At 38.3% G+C, this 22,092-nt stretch overlaps 1 protein-coding gene across 1 annotated transcript; it reads right to left on the bottom strand.

The window, feature by feature from the left end:
• Positions 1-2,855: 2,855 nt before the first annotated feature.
• On the bottom strand, positions 2,856-15,000 carry LOC121736241 (angiotensin-converting enzyme-like). The gene is made up of 15 exons (XM_042127328.1): positions 14,804-15,000; positions 10,565-10,641; positions 10,059-10,278; positions 9,357-9,720; positions 8,998-9,183; positions 8,684-8,798; positions 8,218-8,370; positions 7,681-7,805; positions 7,305-7,389; positions 6,987-7,080; positions 6,467-6,541; positions 6,102-6,176; positions 4,147-4,280; positions 3,579-3,677; positions 2,856-3,040 (listed from the first exon to the last, which is right to left on the bottom strand). Exons 1-15 carry the CDS (start codon positions 14,906-14,908, stop codon positions 2,857-2,859), a joined length of 2,091 nt encoding a protein of 696 aa, XP_041983262.1. The 5' UTR covers positions 14,909-15,000; the 3' UTR covers position 2,856.
• Between the last annotated feature and the right edge of the window lie 7,092 nt (positions 15,001-22,092).

Raw genomic sequence — 22,092 nt, 5'->3', positions numbered from 1 at the left:
TAGCTGTTGCCCGCGACTTCGTCCGCGTTAGCATAGTAGGTCACATCCCAAGTATTATTATTTATGGTACAAAAATATTCAATGTACAGAATTGACTTTCCTACGATTTTATTATATATAAGTAGATGTTCCGCGCGGCTTTGCTTGCGTAGTTTAGGAATTTCACGCAACCGTACATTTTTCCGCAAAAAATAGCCTTTGTCCCTTCACGTGGTCTATTCTTCATATTTGCCAAATAACATAAAAATTGCTCCAATAGTTCTTAAGATAATAAGCAATTTCAAATAATTTGACTCCGTTTTTTCCACATTTTCCCTCTATTACTTTGCTCTTATTAGTCTTAGCGTGATAAAATTTAGCCTACAGCCTTCCTCGATCAATGGGCTATCTAACACTGAAAGAATTTTTCAAATCGGACCAGTAGTTCCTGAGATTAGCGCGTTCAAATAAGCCCTTTCATATAATTTCCCCCGTTTTTTCCACATTATCCTCAAAATATCCGCTACTATTAGTCTTAGCGTTATAAAATACGAGTATAGCCTATAGCCTTCCTCAATCAATGGGCTATCTAACACTGAAAGAATTTTTCAAATCGGACCAGTAGTTCTTGAGATTAGCGCGTTCAAATAAGCCCTTTCATATAATTTCCCCCGTTTTTTCCACATTTTCCTCAAAATATTCGCTACTATTAGTCTTAGCGTTATAAAATATAGCCTATAGCCTTCCTCAATCAATGGGCTATCTAACACTGAAAGAATTTTTCAAATCGGACCAGTAGTTCCTGAGATTAGCGCGTTCAAACAAACAAATAAACAAACTCTGCAGAATTATAATATTAAGTATAGATTTAATAAACAGGGCGTAACTACGGGTGTAACAAAACTAAGTGGTTCTGCCTGTGTCCCCTATACAGGATGTAACAAAAATAAGTGATAATACTTTGGGGTGTGTACATGTTCCTTGTAGAGAGTTAACTGTGAAAGTAGCAGCGCTGAAAGAGCAACTTTCTTTTTTACTTTTGTGTGGGAAAATTCATTACTCTCGTGCGCTTGCCCATACAAATAAAAAAATAGAACTTTCAGCGCTGCTACTTCTACTGTGAACTCTATAATATATAAGAGACACATACATATATATTACTAGCTGTTGCCCGCGACTTCGTCCGCGTGGACTTCAGTTTATAGCGCGCGATGTCAACAAAATTTGTGTCAAAAGCTTTTATAAAAAAACCCTGGTACCCCTTAACTCAATACAGCTGTGCAGTGTGCACACAATAAGTACTTCATTTTTTTATATTAAACTTTATATTTTATGCCAAATTTTAAAGCTTATTTAGCCCCCCAATTACACAATTTTACCCATAAACTATTTATCATTGATAGGTTTAGCCCCAATTTCACCAACGTCTGTTAGTGTTAACAGCTTGTAAAACGCCATCTGTTTTCATATATTAGAATTAAAATGTTGATTGCATTGATATATTTTCTGGATGGAATATAGGCCAACACGGTACACTCGAACTCCTTAGAAATGCAGTAGGAGTTCTATAAGATAAGATAGATTGATTATTATTATACAAAGTGATAATATTATTAAACATAATATTCTCACGTATTAAAAACTATAAACAAAAACATAACTAATAAGTATGATTAGTTCTATGTTACAATGAAGTAAAAAATAAAACGCCATCTGTTGAATCGTATTAGAACTAAAATGTTCATTGCATCGATAATTTCTGGATTTTTTATAATATTATACATAAAATATATTTAAGATTTTTGAAATATTATTTTAATACACATTCAAGACCCAGGAACATTGAAAACTTTTTGTTCCGCCTGCGGGACTCGAACCCAGGACCCCCGGGATGAGCGCTGCCCACGCGCAATGCGAATTAATTTTCATCGATATTTTCATGGAAATAAGATATTTTCCCACATCAAAATGTAGCCTATGTCCTTTCTCAGACTCTAGAATAACTGTGTACAAAATTTCATTGCAATCGGTTCAGTAGTTTTGGCGTGAAAGCGAGACAGACAGACAGACAGACAGACAGAGATACTTTCGCATTTATAATATTAGTATAGATAAAAACTTTTACTTTTCAAGTTAAAAAGATGTTTTAAAAGTAAGCGAGTAGTAGAGGTAGCGATTAGCGACGCGTCATTTGGGAAATAAATTCCACTTTTAATTTTTGTTTGAACCAAGTTAAATACTCAATGCTTGAATAGCTTCTGACAATGGCGCCAAACCGCTCATTAGCTGCTGCTTTGTACTTTTGCTGTCAATACAATGCCGCTGGAAAGTCCTTTCAAACTGAACATAGTGAGTTAAGTTCACTTTACCAAATTAAAGACAGCCATTTTGATATTTGCACCGATGCAAACAACACCGATGACTTGGAGCAAAATTAACGCTCATAAAGCAACATTGCTATGGGCGTACCCAAGTTCTGGGCCAGAGGGGGGGTGGGGGGGGGGGGGGGGCAGTTTGCTCGTATTTTTTTAAGTTTTCTATGAAAGTACTAGATTTTCGATAAAAGTACTAGATAAGATACTAACTTAGGGACGTATTATACAGGGGGGGGGGGGCTGCCTCCCCCCCCCTCGGTACACATTGAACATGAACATTGATTGCTATTATATATTATTACAGCGAAGCGTCCGCATATGAAAGTGTTTTGCTTGAGAATTCCTGCATATACTGTAATTTGTAACACTATCTCTCAGCGACTAGATAGCTTTTACGGATAGTAAAATATAACTGGCAACTGATTTCGTACGAGACGTTTAAGACCATTGCTCGCAAGTGCTGTTTGCAACAGCAAGGGCGTGAATAACAAAACATTTCCACTTAAAACCATTTAATAAACACAATAAACACAACAAGTAGACATAGGGGCGTAGCTAGCGCGTGTGCGGGGGCGGCGGCTCGCTGGGGGGCGAACAGCGCCACGTCGAGCTGGCTGGAGCTCCAGCCGATCACCGCCTCGTCGCGGTTCTGGACGCGCAGCCACAGCTCCAGAGGACGGAAGTATCTGGAAGGTACCACAGACAATGCGAAGGAGTCATAATAGACCCTCAAGGGTCGCAGTGACGTCAAGGCTACAATGACCTGACTTCTGGGCAAAAACAAAAACCACAGAGTATTACTGATTAGATTTTGGCCCGAACTTTGTTGTGCCGTTTTATCGATCTTCATTCGTGTGTATGAAAATCGCAACTATCAAAATCCGACTCATCACTATTAAGCTTACGTCGTAAAATTATAAGGATCGGCAGTGTTTTAGGTTGACAGTTGACACAGCCAATCGTTTAGTATAATATGCTACCAATTAGCCTGCATGGTGGAGTAAAAAAATGTGTTAAGGACCTAACAGATAGCGGTCACGCGTTCAAGCGTTCTACGCTCGCATTTTACGTTCGAGCGGTCAGTCACACAGGAGCAATTTTGACGCGGTCAGAAGTCAGAACGCCCCCTATGAGAGTATATCTATGTAACGTAATACAACACAGAGAACACAAATCTGACCGCTTGAACGCTCGACCACGTGACCCTTGGAAGTTGGAACTCACTTGACGAGCGCCTCGGGCGAGATCCTGTTGGTCTTGCCGCGCGTCATGCTGCGGATGATGTCCGCCGCCGACTTCGAAGCACCGGGCTGCATTATCTCACTATAAAACATCATAATAATAATATTACGCTGTGCTGTAATTTATTAATACGTTTATTGATATCCCAAAAACTTATATCTTGTTTACAGGCTGACTTTAAGCTGACCCTGACCTTGGTAAGGAACGTAACAAACCTAAAAAAAATGTTTAAATGCTTATAATTACTTCTGGTCAAAGTTCTAGTGAAAATAAAAACACGAAATTTCACTAATCCTCGTTGTATACGGCCTTAATGCTCGAATTAGTATCACATTACCTCTGCCGATTTACATATGAATGAAAGAGAAAACATGACATTTTAACAAGCTGTTAACACTAACAGACGTTGGTATACATTTTTTAAATAAAGTTAGTCCGTTAAGAATATCCAACTTCTTTTAAGGTTATGGGCCCAGCACGCTTCCACTGCGCTACTATGCTGTATCTGAGAAAGTATAATATTTACAAGCTTTTACTGCTTTTGTGTTACCTCAGAAGCCTGCCGGCATCGCGGCTGCGGTAGACGTCGCACTCGTGCAGGTGTCCGGCGTGCCCCGCTGCCGCGCACAGCTGCTCGAACACCTGGAACTCCAGGATCGTCGCCAGAAAGTACTTTATGTACTCCTGGCGACACACGTTTATTGTAACTTTTTTTGAGCAAGGGGGCAAACGAGCAAAGGTTCACCTGATGGAAAACGACTACATCCGCCCATGGACACATTAGAAGAGCTGCAGGTGCGTTGCTGGAACTTGAACTTGTAAAGACGATCTGTGTCTGTCTGTCTGTCCGACCGCTGAACCGATTTTGCTGATATTTGTGTATGGAGATACTTTCGAGTCCCGGGAAGGAACACAGGATACTTTTTATGCCGGAAAAATGTACTGTTCCCGCGCGATAACCGAGTTTTAGGCGTAACGGAGTTGCGGGCGTCATCTATATTCTAATAAAAAGCATTATTTTACTATTCTAATAAAAAGCATTATTTTACTATATCTTTATGATATAATTCATTTATTATTAGGGTAGACTGGGTACGGTTGTGCCAGGGGACGGTTGTGACAGTCGTCATAACAGCGAAACTATACGGAATATGGGGATTGGCGCTAAGAGAGAAAGACGCGTTTGCAAGTCTGAATGCTTCTCCCAGCATTGCGTCCGCCAGCACTTGACAATAATGTTATCAGGGGCCTTCATTGCTTTTTAAGGGTCAAAAGTAGGTTTTCTTGCTTGATTTATTTCAATGTTTACTATTTTTTGTATGCAAATAGCCTATGTCGTTTATTTTCTTGTTATAAGTTGATCATTAGTAGTTAACTACAAGTGATTATTTTTACATAAATCGTTTAGCCGTTTCGTGGCGCTTGTTTGATAATTAAAATTCTGTGTTGGGTACCGTTGTGACATACCTTTATCCTATAATTTTTCTTAGATGTCTTAAAACGCTTGCAGGAGACCAAACGAGTTGTCAGTCAATACGACAATACTTACGAAGAAGTCAAACGTAGGACTTATTTATACAGAGAACGGAGAAATTCATCAAATGAATCGGATGTCGTTGTTTTGGTTGATAAATATGTTTAGAAGTAGACTATGTTTTGATACGCTAGATGAATTTGTTAAGAATAAGTTTATGATGTTTTATGGTACATTTTTATTGAAATAAAAATCATTATAAACATTTTTTTGTAGATGTCACTACTGACCCAACCGTCCTTGGGTTGTGGTCGGTTGTGACAATTTCCCTCCTTCTTTCAAATTTGATTCCATGACTAATACATCGTATTTTAGCATGATATATTAGTATTTTTATGTAGACAAATAAATAAACTATAGTGATAAAAATTTTTTTGCTAGGTGTATAATTAACAAAATTATTGCCCTCCAAACCAAAATTGTCACATTCGTACCCAGTCTACCCTACTAGAGATCGCCCAATGGTCGAAATTCGACCTTAGTTTCAGCGACATTAGGAGTACTACCAGTATATATTAAGTCTATGAGTACTACCTATATTTTGTAAAAAATATTGACTTTATCCTTTTTTTTCAACTCTTGCCTCTGGGACTTAGCTGAACTCAGACTGGCCATGTAAGCATTGTCTAATAGTATCTTAGATTCAATAAATAAAACTATAATCCATTTTAAATTTGTCAACTTGTTGTCAACAGACTTCAACCATAAATAAAAGAGTATGATTCGTATGTATAGGCTTGTCACTCAAAAATCTGTCATTTCTCATGTGTGTGTGTGTTGTAGTGTGTGTAATGTTTTATTTGTTAAAAAAATGTATGATAAAAGCATAATTTCAAAATAATATTAGTTCGATGCACTCCTTCACCATATAAACTATAACTGTGCAAAATTTCATGCACCTACGCTTCCCCATTTTTCGTAAAAAGGGTTACAATGTTTTTCGTTCGCGTATTAATATTATGATTACTTACTTGATCGGAAATGATGTGGTACTTGGATCCGGGGTCGAAGTCGGCCTCAGTGCGCGAGACGGGCGGCGTCACTCCCTGAATGAAAATAGGCATAAAACTATATAGTAAGGAGCTACGTAGACGATTGAGAGACGACATATTATACTCATTACCTACTCAAGTCTCAACCCCATACAAATATAAACACGTTGAACACGCTACACAATGTTTTGTCTTTAAGTAGTTGTCTTTTAGTACTTTGTCTATTAAGGGTCTTTTCAAATGTAAGAGACAAGGACAAAACATTGAATAGCTTAATATTAAGCATTAGATATTTTAATAAGTATCTGGTAGCTTTTAAGGTATCAAAGAAAGTACAATCTAACCTGATACCGTAGCTTCATCTGCCACCACTTGGCGTTCATGTTCTTCACGCCGTCCTCGAACACCGACCATCGCCACTGGATAACATTATACAACATTGTGTGATCATCAGCTAGTAAATACAATATCCAGGGTGGCGCTGAATTCATGGGCGTAGCCAGGATTCTACATGGGGGGGAGGGGGCGCATAGGTCTTTGAGGAGGGGGGGGGGGCAGATTAAGAAAATCCTAGACTTCGAATTCGTCATTTTTAACATGAGTACCACACAATAGTATTGAAGGTGAGTTAAAAACAAAACATGAGCGAGCGAACTGGGATTGAATGCTTCCCCTCTCACCCCTCTACTCTCTCCGCTCCACGTTTTGGTATGAAACTCGTGTACTTATATTACTCGACTGCTCTAGAAGTGTCTTCAAGTGCACCTAAGACCGGCGGTATAGACGGACCGCATCTTGCGATGCGGTTTAAAAGAAGTAACCTAGATTTAAAAGAAAGCTCTTTTATTCACTAGAAGAGCTCACCTGGTCGACCATGAATGCGAAGGGCAGGTAGGCGACCTTCTCCAGCGCCATCGACATCAGGAAGTTCATGCTCACCTGGTACTGGTCGTGAGTCCTGAACATAAGCCGGGCGTTACTTTACTTTTACTTTGTTATTCGATATGATGGGTCTCAACCCTCATCTCAGGGTTTTCATTGTAGAATACCACAGAAATGGATCTAGTAGAATAACTATTTAGTATCTAAAATTAAAACCAGTAAGCCAGATTAAATACTTTTGTAAATGTTAAAAATTAAAAGGCGCGAATTGGATAATAAGCAATAAGTAAGTCGTCATACTTATTGTTATAAAGTCCGACTCGTTGCAGATGGTTGAGGTTGTACACGGACAACGTCGCGGCATTCGCGACCGCCTCGTGGAACGCTGAAACAGAAATAAAGTAAGTTGTAGAGCACAATAATAATTAGAGAGAAGAAGCGTCTACACGTAAGAGAGAGAGGGAAAGGCCTTAAAATAATAAATTATTTAACAATAAGGAATTAATGTCTTTACTACAGGCTTATCAACTTAGTAGGATACAAGGATCCATTATCCATCAGTAACTAGATCGTACTTCTAGCTATGTATCTCGCTCTACTAAGCTTTATTTACTAGAGTTTTTACTATAGTTATAGCTGAAGGGTGCTAAAGTGTGAGGGAAAGAGGCGGGTATACCGGGGTTGGCGCCGTCGCGGAAGAGCTGGGGCTGGTCAGCGTACTGCAGGTAGTACTGGATGTGCGCCATCTCGTGGTGCGTCGACACCAGGTCCTGCATCGTCACCTCCGTGCACTGCTTTATCCTGGTAATGTTATAAATGGAAATTTTACCTTGATCAATTATATTTAATTTAAAAAAAACCGAAGTCTAGATGATTGAGTAAGGGGTAAAGGAAAAACGATACAATTTTGTTACGCTCGCGCTGATGTTCTTGATTTATTCCAGAAAACCTAATGCTAGCCCATAAGTATTTTAAATTAAGATGGTAAATAAAGTTAAGCCAAACTAGCAGCTCTCCCACTAGAGCAGAGTATTTCTTCAGTATATTATTATTACCATCACTACTTGTTTCTTCACTAGCCCATGAATAGTTATTAATAGCGCGTTTCGATAGGTACGTGATAGAAGTAATACTTTGAGGGCGTGAGTAAAGAAGATTTTTAACAATTGCATTGCGAATATCCCGGATGTGGAGTGTAGAGGCCACATTGTACCTGTAGTCGATCCTGTTGCAGAAGTCCCAGGCGCTGGCGGTGCACTGCACGCTGCGCTGCGGCGGGCGCGCCAGCAGCGAGCCGCGCCAGAACTCCGGTGGCACCGGCTTCAGACCCATCGACGTGTAGAACTCCTCCGCCATTTGGAACATTCTGGAAATTAATGGAAGTGACAAAGAGGTAAAAATAACGGTATTTCAAATGTCAAATTGATTCTACGCTAACGCGAGTGCGTTTTTAACGCACATGGGCATCGCACGTGCAAAAAGGCTCTGAATAGACATACGACGAAATTTGGTTATAGCTTTTAGATCATTAACGCATGCTAGAGGCGTCCATATCAGGAGCTCATCCTGATATGGACGCCTCTAGCATGCGTTAATGATCCACCGTGATGGGATATTTCATATTATCAGTAGAAGAGTAGTAGATATTATCTGTTGCGATGTAGCAACTAAGTACTAACCTCAGCGGTGTGAATCCCTGCCTGAGCATCTCTGCAGTGACGTCGAGGGTGGGCGCCTGCGGGAACGGCATCACCAGATCCATGATGGACTTCCAGTTCTGCGCCCACATGTTGCCTGTAAATTATTAACAGAATAGTTTGAAGTTCAGCATGTTAGGTTGTTGAGTAATTATCTACTATTTTAATAAATGCCAATCTGGACCTAACAAGTTTGGATTTGTCCAGCCTTTCCTTTCATTAATTTTGAGATCTAAACTGGTAAATCAGTAAAAAATCTATATTTTTGTTCCCCATCAATTCTCTGGTTGTCTCACCTAACAGATGAGCAGGTATGGGTCCATCTGGTCGTATGGTCTGATAGCGCATGCGCAGGCGCGTCCGCACGTACGTAAACAGTTGCTTGTAGAGCGGTGCGACCTGGTTGTACACCTCCTCCACGCTGGCGCGGAATGACGGGTCGTCGTACGCCGCGCGCATCTGGTCACCCGCGTCGCGGTAGCCTGGAAACAACGAGCATTTAACAGTAGTGAATAATAAAATCCAAGAAAATGCTGCACCGCTAAGTGCTAACTGTCTTTTGATTGGCCTATGCTATTATGGCCAATCAGAGGGCTGATAATATTGCACCCGCTTTCATCCATGCAAAATAGTGTTAGAGTTTTTGTCAACATACCAGTAGTGATAGCTGCCTGATTAGCCAGCTGTACGTATCGCATGAACCGATTCCTCAGCTTCGGCCCCGTCTTCTCCCTGAAGCTCTTCCACACGTACAGAAGTTCATTCTCTATTCTAGAATGTGCCAGAATTCTGGTGATCTCCGGGTCGAGCTGCATGTCGCAGTAGTTGGGGTAGTCCTGGTCATCTTGTGCCGGCTGGTAATGCTGGTAGGGCTGGCTGGCGAGGTGGTAGGTCCTATTCCCTTCGGAAAGGTCGGGGTGCGGCAGCTTCGGTACGTGTGGATCGTAGGGCTTTTGGCCGAACGGACATATTTTCGCCGAGTTGTACAACTCTTTCATTTCATTTATCAACTGTTGGATCTGAAAAACAATTTTTAATAAGCTGGCTCCACAGGACAGGCTATGCCTAGTGTGGGGATTTGTCAATCTAAAGTTGTATAATATTGTATTTTTCTGGAAATAAATTATTTGTATTGTATTTGTAGATATATGAGCTTCAATGTCAATCTACAACGGAGTGAGTTAGTGACGCAATTATATTGCAACATTATACATCTTTAGTAAGAGCTTAAACCTTATTTTCCTGTTCTGAGGCTTAAACAGACGTTGCACCTGCATAACATATGCAGGCGTAACGGCCTCAAAAGTGTTGTGTTGTCAAAAGGAATTGATTAATTTGTCTTCATTAGTCTTCATACCTCCGCGAACTTGTCATCAGGCAGCCCGGCGCGGCTGGATTGTATGATCCTGGCGAGCTGGCGTCGGTCCTGCGGGTCCGGCAGGCGGGACACGTCGTACGCGGCCGCTTTCCGCCACGACAGCCGCTCGAACTTGGCGCTCAGACCCAGCTCCTCCAGCATCCGCCGCTGGTTGTACTCCGTTATGTTGGTCACGAACTTCCACTGGGACATTGTTACCCTGAAAATACGGTTTAAAAAGCTCTTTGTTTGGTGAGATACTGTGTATTTTGTTCAATGAGGATAACATTTTGTCCCAGAATTTCTCTAAATGCTGAGCCCAATTCTGAAAAATGGAGCTTGGTTGTTGTGCGACTCGCGCCATCAGGGTTGCCACTATATCAGGGCAAAAAACATAATATTTTTCAGTAGTAGTGTATATGGTAAGTATAAAGTTTTATATAAATATTATAAACAACCAAGTTTTTTTTAAACAGAGATACCAAGCAAGGGAAAATTGCATTTACCTATAGCACATTCCAGACGCCTCCCGATCGTATTCTCTCAGAAACTGAGCTGCCTCCGCCGCATTTGTGTTCATGCCCTGCAATGAAAGAAGATTCTTCTATATAATTTATTCATATTCATCCCACCATAATCTATCCCATTCTTTTTAAATCTTAAGAGTTTTAAGAAATTTCTGATAGGTAGGTAAGTTGTTCTAAAGAATCTGCAATGCCAGATGATAGGTATACTGGGTATACATATCGTCTGGCATCGATTCTTTGTGTTTACGAATATACTTTCAATTATTCGAGTCGGATACGTAACCCGTATACACTTGCAAAAACCCTCAAAACAATCAGACGTTTGTCACGAAGTTAATAACAACAATTTAGTTAATAATGGTATTGTTTGGCGACCTTCCGTTCCGGAGATGCGCCCGCGCAGCACAACCTGATTCATGGCTTCCGTCCATTAAGTTTGTCCTTAAGTTTAATGGGCCACGCTGAAGATGTAGACTTGTAGACCAATCTTGTTAACTCAATTTGGCTACACTTCATTATAGAGGAGGTTACTAAGGTTTGTTTGTTTGCTACTAAACTACTGGACCAATGTGGATGGTTATTGGTAGATCACTGACAAGGCTTTTCTTTACGACAAAACCTTAGGATTCTGTACAACTGCCCACTAAAATGCCTCTTTTTATTGCTTCAAAACGCGAAATCTTTTGCGCTTTCTAGGTCCTAAGCAACATCTATTAGATGGCAAGTAGTACTTTTAACGCCTGCAGTAAAAATAATTCATGCTTTCTACGCTTGCGCCGCATGTCGCATATCAGAAAAATACATCTTGAGAATCTATAATGTACTAGACGTTCCGCGCGGCTTTGCCTGCGTAAATTAGATATTTAACAGACAAATTACTCCACAAAATAGTCTATGATCCTTCACGTGGTCTACTTCTTATCTGTGCCAAATAACATAAAAATAAATGCACCAGTAGTTCGTGAGATAAGCTCTTTCAAATAATTTACCCCGTTTTTTTTTCCACATTCTATTTCTTCGCTCCTATTAATCTTAGCGTGATAAAATATAACCTATAACCTTCCTCGATATGGGCTGGGCTATCTAACACTGAAATATTTTTTTTAAATCGGACCAGTAGTTCCTGAGATTAGCGCGTTCAAACAAACAAACAAACTCTTCCGCTTTGTATAGATAGAAGTAGGACACACTTCACGAAGTAATTTACGAACAAAATGCCTCTTGTTTCACCGAAACCGCCCACCGTGACCGTTACAGGCTCAAAATAGCAAACTTTCGAGTATTTAGTAAATGGCATTATAAATGTCGGGAAATTATGATTGTTACGTGATCCGGGCGGCGGTGCGACGTTGGCCAACAATGGGTGGTGCGGAGTGCTGACCTATATACCTGGTGGACCGCGGGCCGGTCGGGTTGCCCAGACAACGGGCAGGCTTCTAGGACCTGAACCTGGATCCTGGACATGTTAGTAAAAGAAAGAAGACAACAGCTATACCTTTAGAATAGTATACTGTGCTATAAGTATATTATTAATTATTATATTATATTCTGCACATAATAATAGTTATGTTGGTTGTAATTGTTTCGAAAGCTTTCGATCTCTGATGTTAAGTAGGTATTGATCTAATATTTTTTTAAGTGAAATACCGTCCACGTGAAATAAATTTACCTAATAATCTTTTAAATATTAAAAAAATGTTGGTCCTTCGAGCCGGATATTTAAGACGTTGGGTTATAAGACTTATTCGGCGAAGAAGCATTTGCATCATCGCACAGAGTAGGTAACGAAATAGAAATTAATAAAAAGTAAAACTGGATCCAATCGGAGTTTCTTTAATTTTGTCACTCGTCACGCTTCGTCCGAGCATCTACTGATGTCACATACCGTGAACTACTTGTACACAAAACATCAACATCAATTATTTTTAACAAAAAATTAAAACCGACTTCCAAGGTAAAAACAATAATAACATCCTTATAATATGAACTAAAAAGTATTAAATAATTTTTCCTATCTAATAGTGCCTTTTTCCGAAATCGGCTAAACCTCAACTATTTCTGTACTCAATCTTCATCATTTTGAAGTCGGTACCAGATATAGATGAATCTTCAGTTCTCTGACAGAATATTTGAAACTTTTGGAACTTTTGCCGCCTGTAGGCTACTTATTCAATTTTTGCCGCCCCTAAAACTGACCTTTGAAATTCAACGTTAGTTTAGTTCACAATCAAAATATCCCACAAAAACATTTTTTGAAAATTTTTGATGAGACGACCACACAAGGCGGTAGCGAAACGTATATAACATACTAGCTGTTGCCCGCGACTTCGTCCGCGTGGACTTCAGTTTATAGCGCGCGATGTCAACAAAATTGGTGTCAAAAGCTTTTATAAACAAACCCTGGTACCCCTTAAATCAATACAGCTGTGCAGTGTGCACACAATAAGTATTTCATTTTTTTATATTAAACTTTATATTTTATGCCAAATTTTAAAGCTTATTTAGCCCTCCAATTACACAACTTTACCCATAAACTATTTATCATTGATAGATTTAAGGTTACGTCACTGCACAGATAAAGTACTGAGTTATTTAATACCGTAGAATAGATATAACAATCGAAAAAAATCGAAACTTAAATGAAAGATGATACCACGTCTTATAGAAAGACTTTTGAGCAAGCGTCAGCGCGATGTAGAAGACGCACGGCGCCATCTATTATGAATTGTTGGAACTAACTTAATTTGAACAAATTTACACATTTTCACCCCCTTAAAACCCTTTTTTCCAGTAAAAAAGTAGCCTATGTCCTTTCTCAGGCTTTAGACTATCTGTATACAAAATTTCATTACAATCGGTTCGGAAGTTTTGGCGTTTGGCGTGAAAGCGAGACTGACAGACAGACAGACAGACAGAGATACTTTTGGCGTTTGGCGTGAAAGCGAGATTGACAGACAGACAGAGATACTTTCGCATTTATAATATTAGTATAGATTATGTGCACACTGCACAGCTGTTTTTGGGTATTTTGATTAATTAAGGACCGCGCTACACCGGAATGGCGCTGCCATGCGAGGCGAGCACTTTCAGCGCTGCCATTCCGGTGTAGCGCGGCCCTAAGAGGGGTACCACTTACCAGGGTTTTAAAAAGTTTTTAAATTTGACACAAATTTTTTTGACACCGCGCGCTATAAACTATTAACTAAAGTCCACGCAGACGATGTCGCGGGCAACAGCTAGTACATAAAATAATATAATAATAATAATAATAATATCTATGGACGCTTCACACCACGTCAGTCTGGCCCTGTGGTAAGTACCTGAAGGACTTGTGTTACAGGTACCAGACAACGGAAATATATTTAATACTTTTATACTATACATATATTTAAGATTTTTATTATATGATACACATATTTAATACACATCTATGACCCAGGAACTTTGAAAACTTTTTGTTCCGTCGGCGGGACTCGAACCCGCGACCCCCGGCTTGAGCTACCAACGCGCTCACCACTGAGCCACAGAGGTCGTCAAAATATGTTTAAGATTTTTGAAATTTTATTTTAATACACATCCAAGACCCAGGAACATTGAAAACTTTTTGTTCCGCCTGCGGGACTCGAACCCAGGACCCCCGGCATGAGCGCTGGCCACGCGCAATGCGAATTCGTTTTCATCGATATTTTCATGGAAATAAGATATTTTCCCACATCAAAATGTAGCCTATGTCCTTTCTCAGACTCTAGAATAACTGTATACAAAATTTCATTGCAATCGGTTCAGTAGTTTTGGCGTGAAAGCAAGACAGACAGACAGACAGACAGACAGACAGACAGACAGACAGACAGAGATACTTTCGCATTTATAATATTAGTATGGATTATCTACTGGTACGTAGAATTTGTTTAAGTTAGGGTCAGTAGACTGTAGAGTTAGGCCGTGTCTGACTCAGAAGCTTGGCTCTACATGAGATCTCATATCTTTTTTACAGGTTAAACCGTAAACCTTATATGGTCGTCTCGGCAATATTTTACATGAAATGTTTTTGGTGGGATTTTTTATTTCTGTAAGATAAAAAAGGGGCTAAATCTGCCGCCCTAGGCTCCAGCCTTCTTAGCCCATTGGTAAAAGCGCCACTGATAGTATCTAACGCATTTGGTCCACGCGCGCGTGTTGTATTTACCATGCTAATGACTGTAATACATTTTCACTTACCATCCTGAAATAATCTTCGCCTCGCGCATACCGTGTGCAGAAAGCAAATAATACCAGCGCCGCGCCCCAACTGCTCAATTTAAAAAACATGGCTGCCACATACATCACACTTTTTCATTTGGCTTATTATTTTTGCGACCTAACCAAATCACATTTAAAAATATAACATTAATTAAAATATATTTTATTTATTAACAACATTTTTACAGTAAAATTATATCTTGTGCACAGATATTATTACAAGTAGAGAACGTAAACGACTTCCGCTGACGGTTTATTTTGAAAATAAGTCGACTGTTTCGTCGGAAAAGTGCTACGCGCCGTTTCTTGTCTTCGACTGAGCAACGTTTCCACCGCTTTTGTTTTGTACATGGTCCGTGAGCACGCCGGTACACATGGCCCCGGCACGAGCCAAGAAAATGTTGTCTTCGGACTTATCGCTTCTACTTTATCCGCCTTCTAATCAGTGGTATTTGCAATTTTAAGGAATCGAATTTTACTACCAATATATGAGAGGCCGAAATATGTACATATTCTTTTAATTTTAATTATAAACTTTATAAGGATCTTTTTAGGGTTCCGTAGCCAAATGACAAAAAACGGAGCCCTTATAGATTCGTCATGTCTGTATTACCATATTATGTATTATTCGCCATATGTCACTGCCACTTTTTCCGAAACTATAAGAGCTATACTATTGAAACTTGGTAAGAAGATGTAGTCTGTGAACCACATTAAGATTTTGATACAAAAATGGAAAAAATATTTGGGCCCCATTCCCCAATAGTCCCCATAGGTATGTACAACTAAAACAAAAAAATCGTCTAACCTATGCGTGTGGGGTATCTATGGATAGGTCTTAAAAAATCATATTGAGGCACAGTATAACAATATGACATACTAATATTGCTATACTGTGATTGAGGTTTCTAATATCATTTTTTTCTAACCTGAATAGTTTGCGAGAGAGACTCTTCTAAAGTGGTAAAATGTGTCCCCCCCTCTAACTTCTAAAGTTGGGGCATGAAAATTCAAAAAAATATTTATGATGTACATTACTATAAAAACTACCAACGAAAATTGGTTTGAACGAAATCTAGCAAGTAGTTTTTTTTATACGTCATAAATGGTAAACCTCAATTTAACTTTCATTAAATCAACTGAAATATAATTTAAATAAATCAAAAACCTTTTAATTTCATACAAATAAACCTTATTGCTGGTGCGGATCCCTTCATGGGCGAGTTCGGTTGGCCGGTGTTTTATACTTGATTTGGGCAGTAGAAGTTGTCAATTTTAAACGCGGGATTGATTTTCGACTGAAATTTAATTTTCGATCCTTCTCGGGTGTAGGAGGATCTATCTCAGCCCAGTTACCTCATGTGTAGCCGTTCTTTGCCGCACCATCGCTCGCACGCTGCGACATATGGACGTACATCGTGGAACACAAATATTAGAGACCTATACCAGCTTATACCCGCGACTTTGTCCGCATACAAGTTGAAATGATGGCGATTTAGGCTACTGAGCCTGTATATATCTACGAACTAAGACGAACTCCTCACTATCCCCCTATAGTCCTTAGTCCTTAGATCTCATAAGGTAAAATCAGCAGAATTTCTACTTACTGTGTAGTGAAAGTGACAATTAAATACCTGTCATCGTTAAAAACACACGAGTCATTGCAATCATTATACAAAAGTGAAGACTTGAGTCTATTTTTTGCGCACGAGTTAATTAAGATTTGCTCCGCAAAATAATCACGTTTTTAGAGTCACTTACGTTTTCGGTAACTCGTAATGATGAGGTATCTACCTACATCTTATTGTGAGTTGCAACTTGCATTACACATTATGTATGACACTGCCGCCGCGCCGTAGACTTTGAGTCGTTGGTGATGTGCCATGTTTGTGTTTCATATTTTGATCTTATTTTTACACCGTAAAGACGCGATAAACACTTTATTATTCCAGTTTGTTAGTGACATTACCTAATATAACTGTTCTTTAAGATCAAAATATGAAACACAAACATGGCACATCACCAAAGACTCGCAAAGTCTACGGTGGTGTGCGGTGTGTCTTACTTACTGCATATATAATATTACATAATGTGTAATGCAACTCACAATATTAAAAGATCTGGAGACGAAAGAGATCATTAATAGATCTTTTGTACAAATAGGCTATGTTCGTACGTGATAACTCAGATACAGGGGCATTTCTCATCAAAACAGAAATGAGTGTTTTTAACTCTTACGGCCATTCCCAATATTTGATCTATCTCTGGTTTTGCCCTACTAGAGATAGGAATAGCTCACATTAGACATTAGAGACATATATTTTATGTCAATTGTGAGCTATTTCTATCTCTAGTAGGGCAAAACCAGAGATAGATCAAATATTGGGAACGGCCGTAAATGAGTAGAGTTACTTATATTGATGCATACCGCATACGCCATAATATCTTCTATGACTCTATGTTATCATACTAAGCAATTTAAGGCCAGGCTTTCACGCGAATCGAATATAATCGCTATACGTTTTCGCGCCTTCATGGTAGCCATGACAATACTTTTGAATAAAGAACATAATAGGACACGTGATACGCGCTGTCGTTTCTGCTCCGAATAACGTTCATTGTTTCAGCACGACACCAGAGGTGGGTAGGTGCAAATAAAATTGAAACCTATTGATGAGACATAAGACGCAAATTATAAAGCGAGATATTTGCAACATTTTCACACCGTTTATGCAATTCAGTCTACTTTGATATTGTGATTAGAGAAAGATATTAATCCCACCAAAAACATGAACTGTAAAAGGAGCCAAGCAAAATATTGCATAGCTATTCAATACTTCTGTCGTCAAAAGTTTTCAGATCACATTCAAGCCAAGCCTTCAACTTATTTTGTAGTTTAAATCAACATTCCGTAAATGTATCAATATATTTCTTTATTTTATAATTATTATAGTGGCTTGGCAATCTCAGCGTGCAGGGAGTGGAAGTTAATAAAGTCTATTATAGTATAAGTACATAGTTGTTTAGTGGAATAAAAATAATTCTGGATTTTTGGGTACTTAATTGGATAATTAATTCAACTCTCAATTTGTTATGGACCCATAAGGTCTTAATAGCCAGACAAATAAGCCATAGTTTCGTAAGTAAACAGTAAGTGTAGATACCATCGTTGAACATAATATCTGGGGGCACGGCCGTGCCCCCGCCAAGCTTTTTAGCAAAGGCACGGCCGTACCATACTTTTCTCGAAGCGATTCGCGGCCATTTCACATCCCCTTTATCTTCGATGTTAACAAAGCTAGGGATTTAGAATTTCGGTCCCTAGGAGCAAGTATGAAAACTAGCTTAACCTCCAAATTACATGCAATTTCGATAAATAGTTTAATAGTTACGGATGGTCAAAGTTACTTACTACATTTTGTCACTCACTGACTGACAGATCATCAAAATTCTAAGGTACTTCTAGCAGACATTAGAACCTTGAAATTTGGTACCGGGATAGGTCTTTATTCACAATGAAAGGAAAAATTATGAAACCAGCCAAGTGCGAGTCGGACTGGCGTACATAGGGTTCTGTACCGTAAATTTGTATGGGAGCCCCCCTTAAATAATAAGTTTATTTAATTTTTATTAATAATTATTAACGTTAAAATATAATTGAGAATTTTCTGAAATTTTCATAAACATTGCTGTTACCATTATGGATATAGAGCAAAAAAGGGAAAATAGTCGTGTTTGTTGTATGAGCCCCCCCATTAATAATTTATTTAATTTTAATTAGACTATTAGCTTTCATATCGACACCAGAAATACATAATTTGTGAAAATTGCAACTATCTAGCTATTGCGGTTCTCGAGATCCAGCCTGGTAACATACGGATGGACGAAGGACAGATAGCGAAAACTTATTAATAATAGCGTCCTGTTTTCATCCTTTGGGTAGTGAAACCTAAAAACTGGAAAATAATTTAATATAATACTAAATTAAAAAACCAAAAGAAAAAAAATTAATGTTTGTAACTTTCCAAAAACATTATAAGACGTATGAGTTTCGACTGCTTATTTGTTTTACGTACAAAAGGCTTTGAGTTAGTAATGTACGTAATGAAATGGTATTAATAAAAAAAAATAGTATTAACAACATTAACAATGAAACAATAATTTACTTCGTTTAAAAGTAAATGTAATCAGAGGGGTTAGTGCGAGTTTTATTCGATCATACGCATCGAGCACGTAAACGCAAATTTATATGGGATCAAAGCAGCACCATCTACTGGCTAACGTGGATACTGCTTTGATCCCATATAAATTCGCGTTTACGCGCTCGATGCGTATGATCGAATAAAACTCGCACTAACCCCTCTGTACTGCGATATACGCTCGATGATGAAATAAGGACTTTGTGCTCCTTTCCTGCGAGGAACGTCGAGATGCTTATGTTACACCCTAAATTATTACGTTAGGGTAACTAGAATGAGTGTTTATAAATAAAATCCTTTTACTAACTGGATTACGTTTATTACGCAAGTGACCACTCGGGTTGCTGCACCAAGAACACACTAATATTTTACATGTTAGTTCACCACATGCATCGAACATCGATATAATATAACGACACATGATCACATCGATATACAATATATTGTGTCCCCACACTTACATCAGTGCTGCTATATTAAGTTCAATGGTAATGCTAAAAACCACCTTCAAGTATTAAAACTTAAGAGTCAATTATATATGAATAATGAATATACCTATAATAATCGACTAAGAACTCAGAAGTATTTACGTTACGTTGTCCACCTGTATAATTAACAAAGCCTCAAATAAAAAATATTTAAAGGAGATAGAGAATGGGTGCTAAGCTAAGTACAGGCAAGTTATTTAAACGTGACCTGAAAAGAAAAGAAAAAAAAACTTTCAAAAAAGAAATGAAATCCCACCAAAAACATGAACTGTAAAAGAAGCCAAGCAAAATATTGCATAGCTATTCAATACTTCTGTCGTCAAAAGTTTTCAGATCACATTCAAGCCAAGCCTTCAACTTATTTTGTAATTTAAATCAACATTCCGTAAATGTATCAATATATTTCTTTATTTTATAATTATTATAGTGGCTTGGCAATGAGCACAAGAAAAACAAATATAAAACTGCTAAATACTTAGTTTAGCACCCATTCTCTATCTCCTTTAAATATTTTTTATTTGAGGCTTTGTTAATTATACAAGTCGTCAAGTTTTTCAGGAAAAATCACTCGCGCTTCGCGCTCGTGATTTTTTAACCTGAAAAACTTGACTCCTTCATTTGTTTGCAACGAACCTATCGGGAAATGCCAGATAATTTTGAAGCTCGTGTGGTATTCGGGGGATTATTTTTCCGTCCCAAATGTCGGCCAATAGAATTAGAATTTGTTTTTTATATAAGTATAGCAACTACCAGAGAAAATTTTCAAAAATTATCAGTATAATACCATGTAGGTTGTACCACGTGACGTCGAATGGTGCAATTCTATTGGTCGATATTTGGGTCGGAAAAATAATCAATTATATTTTAACGTTAATAATTATTAAGTAATAAAAATTAAATAAACTTATTATTTAAGGGGGGCTCCCATACAAATTTACGGTACAGAACCCTATGTACGCCAGTCCGACTCGCACTTGAGGGATTTAGAATATCGCTCCTAGGGACCGAAATTCTAAATCCCTAGCTTTGTTAACATCGAAGATAAAGGGGATGTGAAATGGCCGCGAATCGCTTCGAGAAAAGTATGGTACGGCCGTGCCTTTGCTAAAAAGCTTGGCGGGGGCACGGCCGTGCCCCCAGATATTATGTTCAACGATGGTATCTACACTTACTGTTTACTTACGAAACTATGGCTTATTTGTCTGGCTATTAAGAAATGGACCTTATGGGTCCATAACAAATTGAGAGTTGAATTAATTATCCAATTAAGTACCCAAAAATCCAGAATTATTTTTATTCCACTAAACAACTATGTACTTATACTATAATAGACTTTATTAACTTCCACTCCCCGCACGCTGAGATCAGTCAAGCGGAATTATTATTACCGAAGCATTTGATTATTCTATCGGACTGCATTTCTGTAGCGGTTTTTTTAATCAAAACAAATATTTTAATACTCTACAACACATTTGCTATTTATTTTAACAAGGCACAGCAATATTAGTGGTTAGGAAATAGAGGTTGGTACTTGGTACTACCAAGTTGGTAGGAATTAGGATCATTTCTAAACTGACAAACCCATCGATCGTGGAAAAACGAGACACAATAGATTATCTATTGTTATTGCGGCCGGATGTGGCCGCTTGAGGCTTCATGAATAACATTTATATAAACTTTTCATTAACAATTTTATACTTACCATAATATCAGCAGGCTTAGCATAGTCACTATAGAAACGGTTTCTTTCTACGGAAGAATAGACAAAGTTGAAAGTGTCATTTAGACAATGGAATCCGCCATTTTGTCAATAAAATAGAATAGAATAAACGTTTATTTGCAGCTAAAACTATAAAATACATAATAAAAAAGAAACAAATAAAAATAAAAAATTACAAAATTGTTGAATTATCATAATACTTATAAATATTAAATGATCACATTAGCCGCAAATTGGACCAAGCTCGGCAGTGTTGGCATACCCAGCAGGTAACCAACGCCGGTCTTCCGCTTGACCCATTCCGTGACCTCACAAGCACAATCTGTCTGTATGTCGATTCTTTCCCATTTCTACTTTACTGTTGTTATGCTAAGCCTGCTGATGTTTCTAAAGTTAAAAAAAAACATATCCACAGCCGAACATATAACCTCCTCGTTTTTTGGAAGTTGGTTGGTAATGATAATCATCTTTAGAATATTTTAATTAATCTATTCCTGCTGTATTCCATTGCCCATTGTCACTAAGTAATAAAATAATCACACACTAAGTATTCTGCATTTTACCAGTCTTATTTAGTTTCTATTTCATTGTAAAAAGAAATTTGTTGTACTCGGAAAAGGATATATTTTATGAAATTAGTGTTACAATGTGTTACTATATGTGACCACATGACAGGGCTGTAGCTAGAGTCAGATTTAAGGTAGGGTAGCATTGGTTACCGGTAGGGCAGAAGTTAAAAAATTGACATAATTGATTGATTTTCTAGGGTTTTGATATTTTTATGGTATGGCATTGTGTTTTTAAGGTAGGGCATTGCCCCACTCTAGCTACGGCCGTGCCACATGATCTTCTTAGTTCTTA

Source organism: Aricia agestis, chromosome 2 (assembly GCF_905147365.1).
Source record: "Aricia agestis chromosome 2, ilAriAges1.1, whole genome shotgun sequence".
Lineage (NCBI taxonomy): Eukaryota > Metazoa > Arthropoda > Insecta > Lepidoptera > Lycaenidae > Aricia > Aricia agestis.
This window is presented reverse-complemented; position numbering and strand designations above follow the sequence as displayed.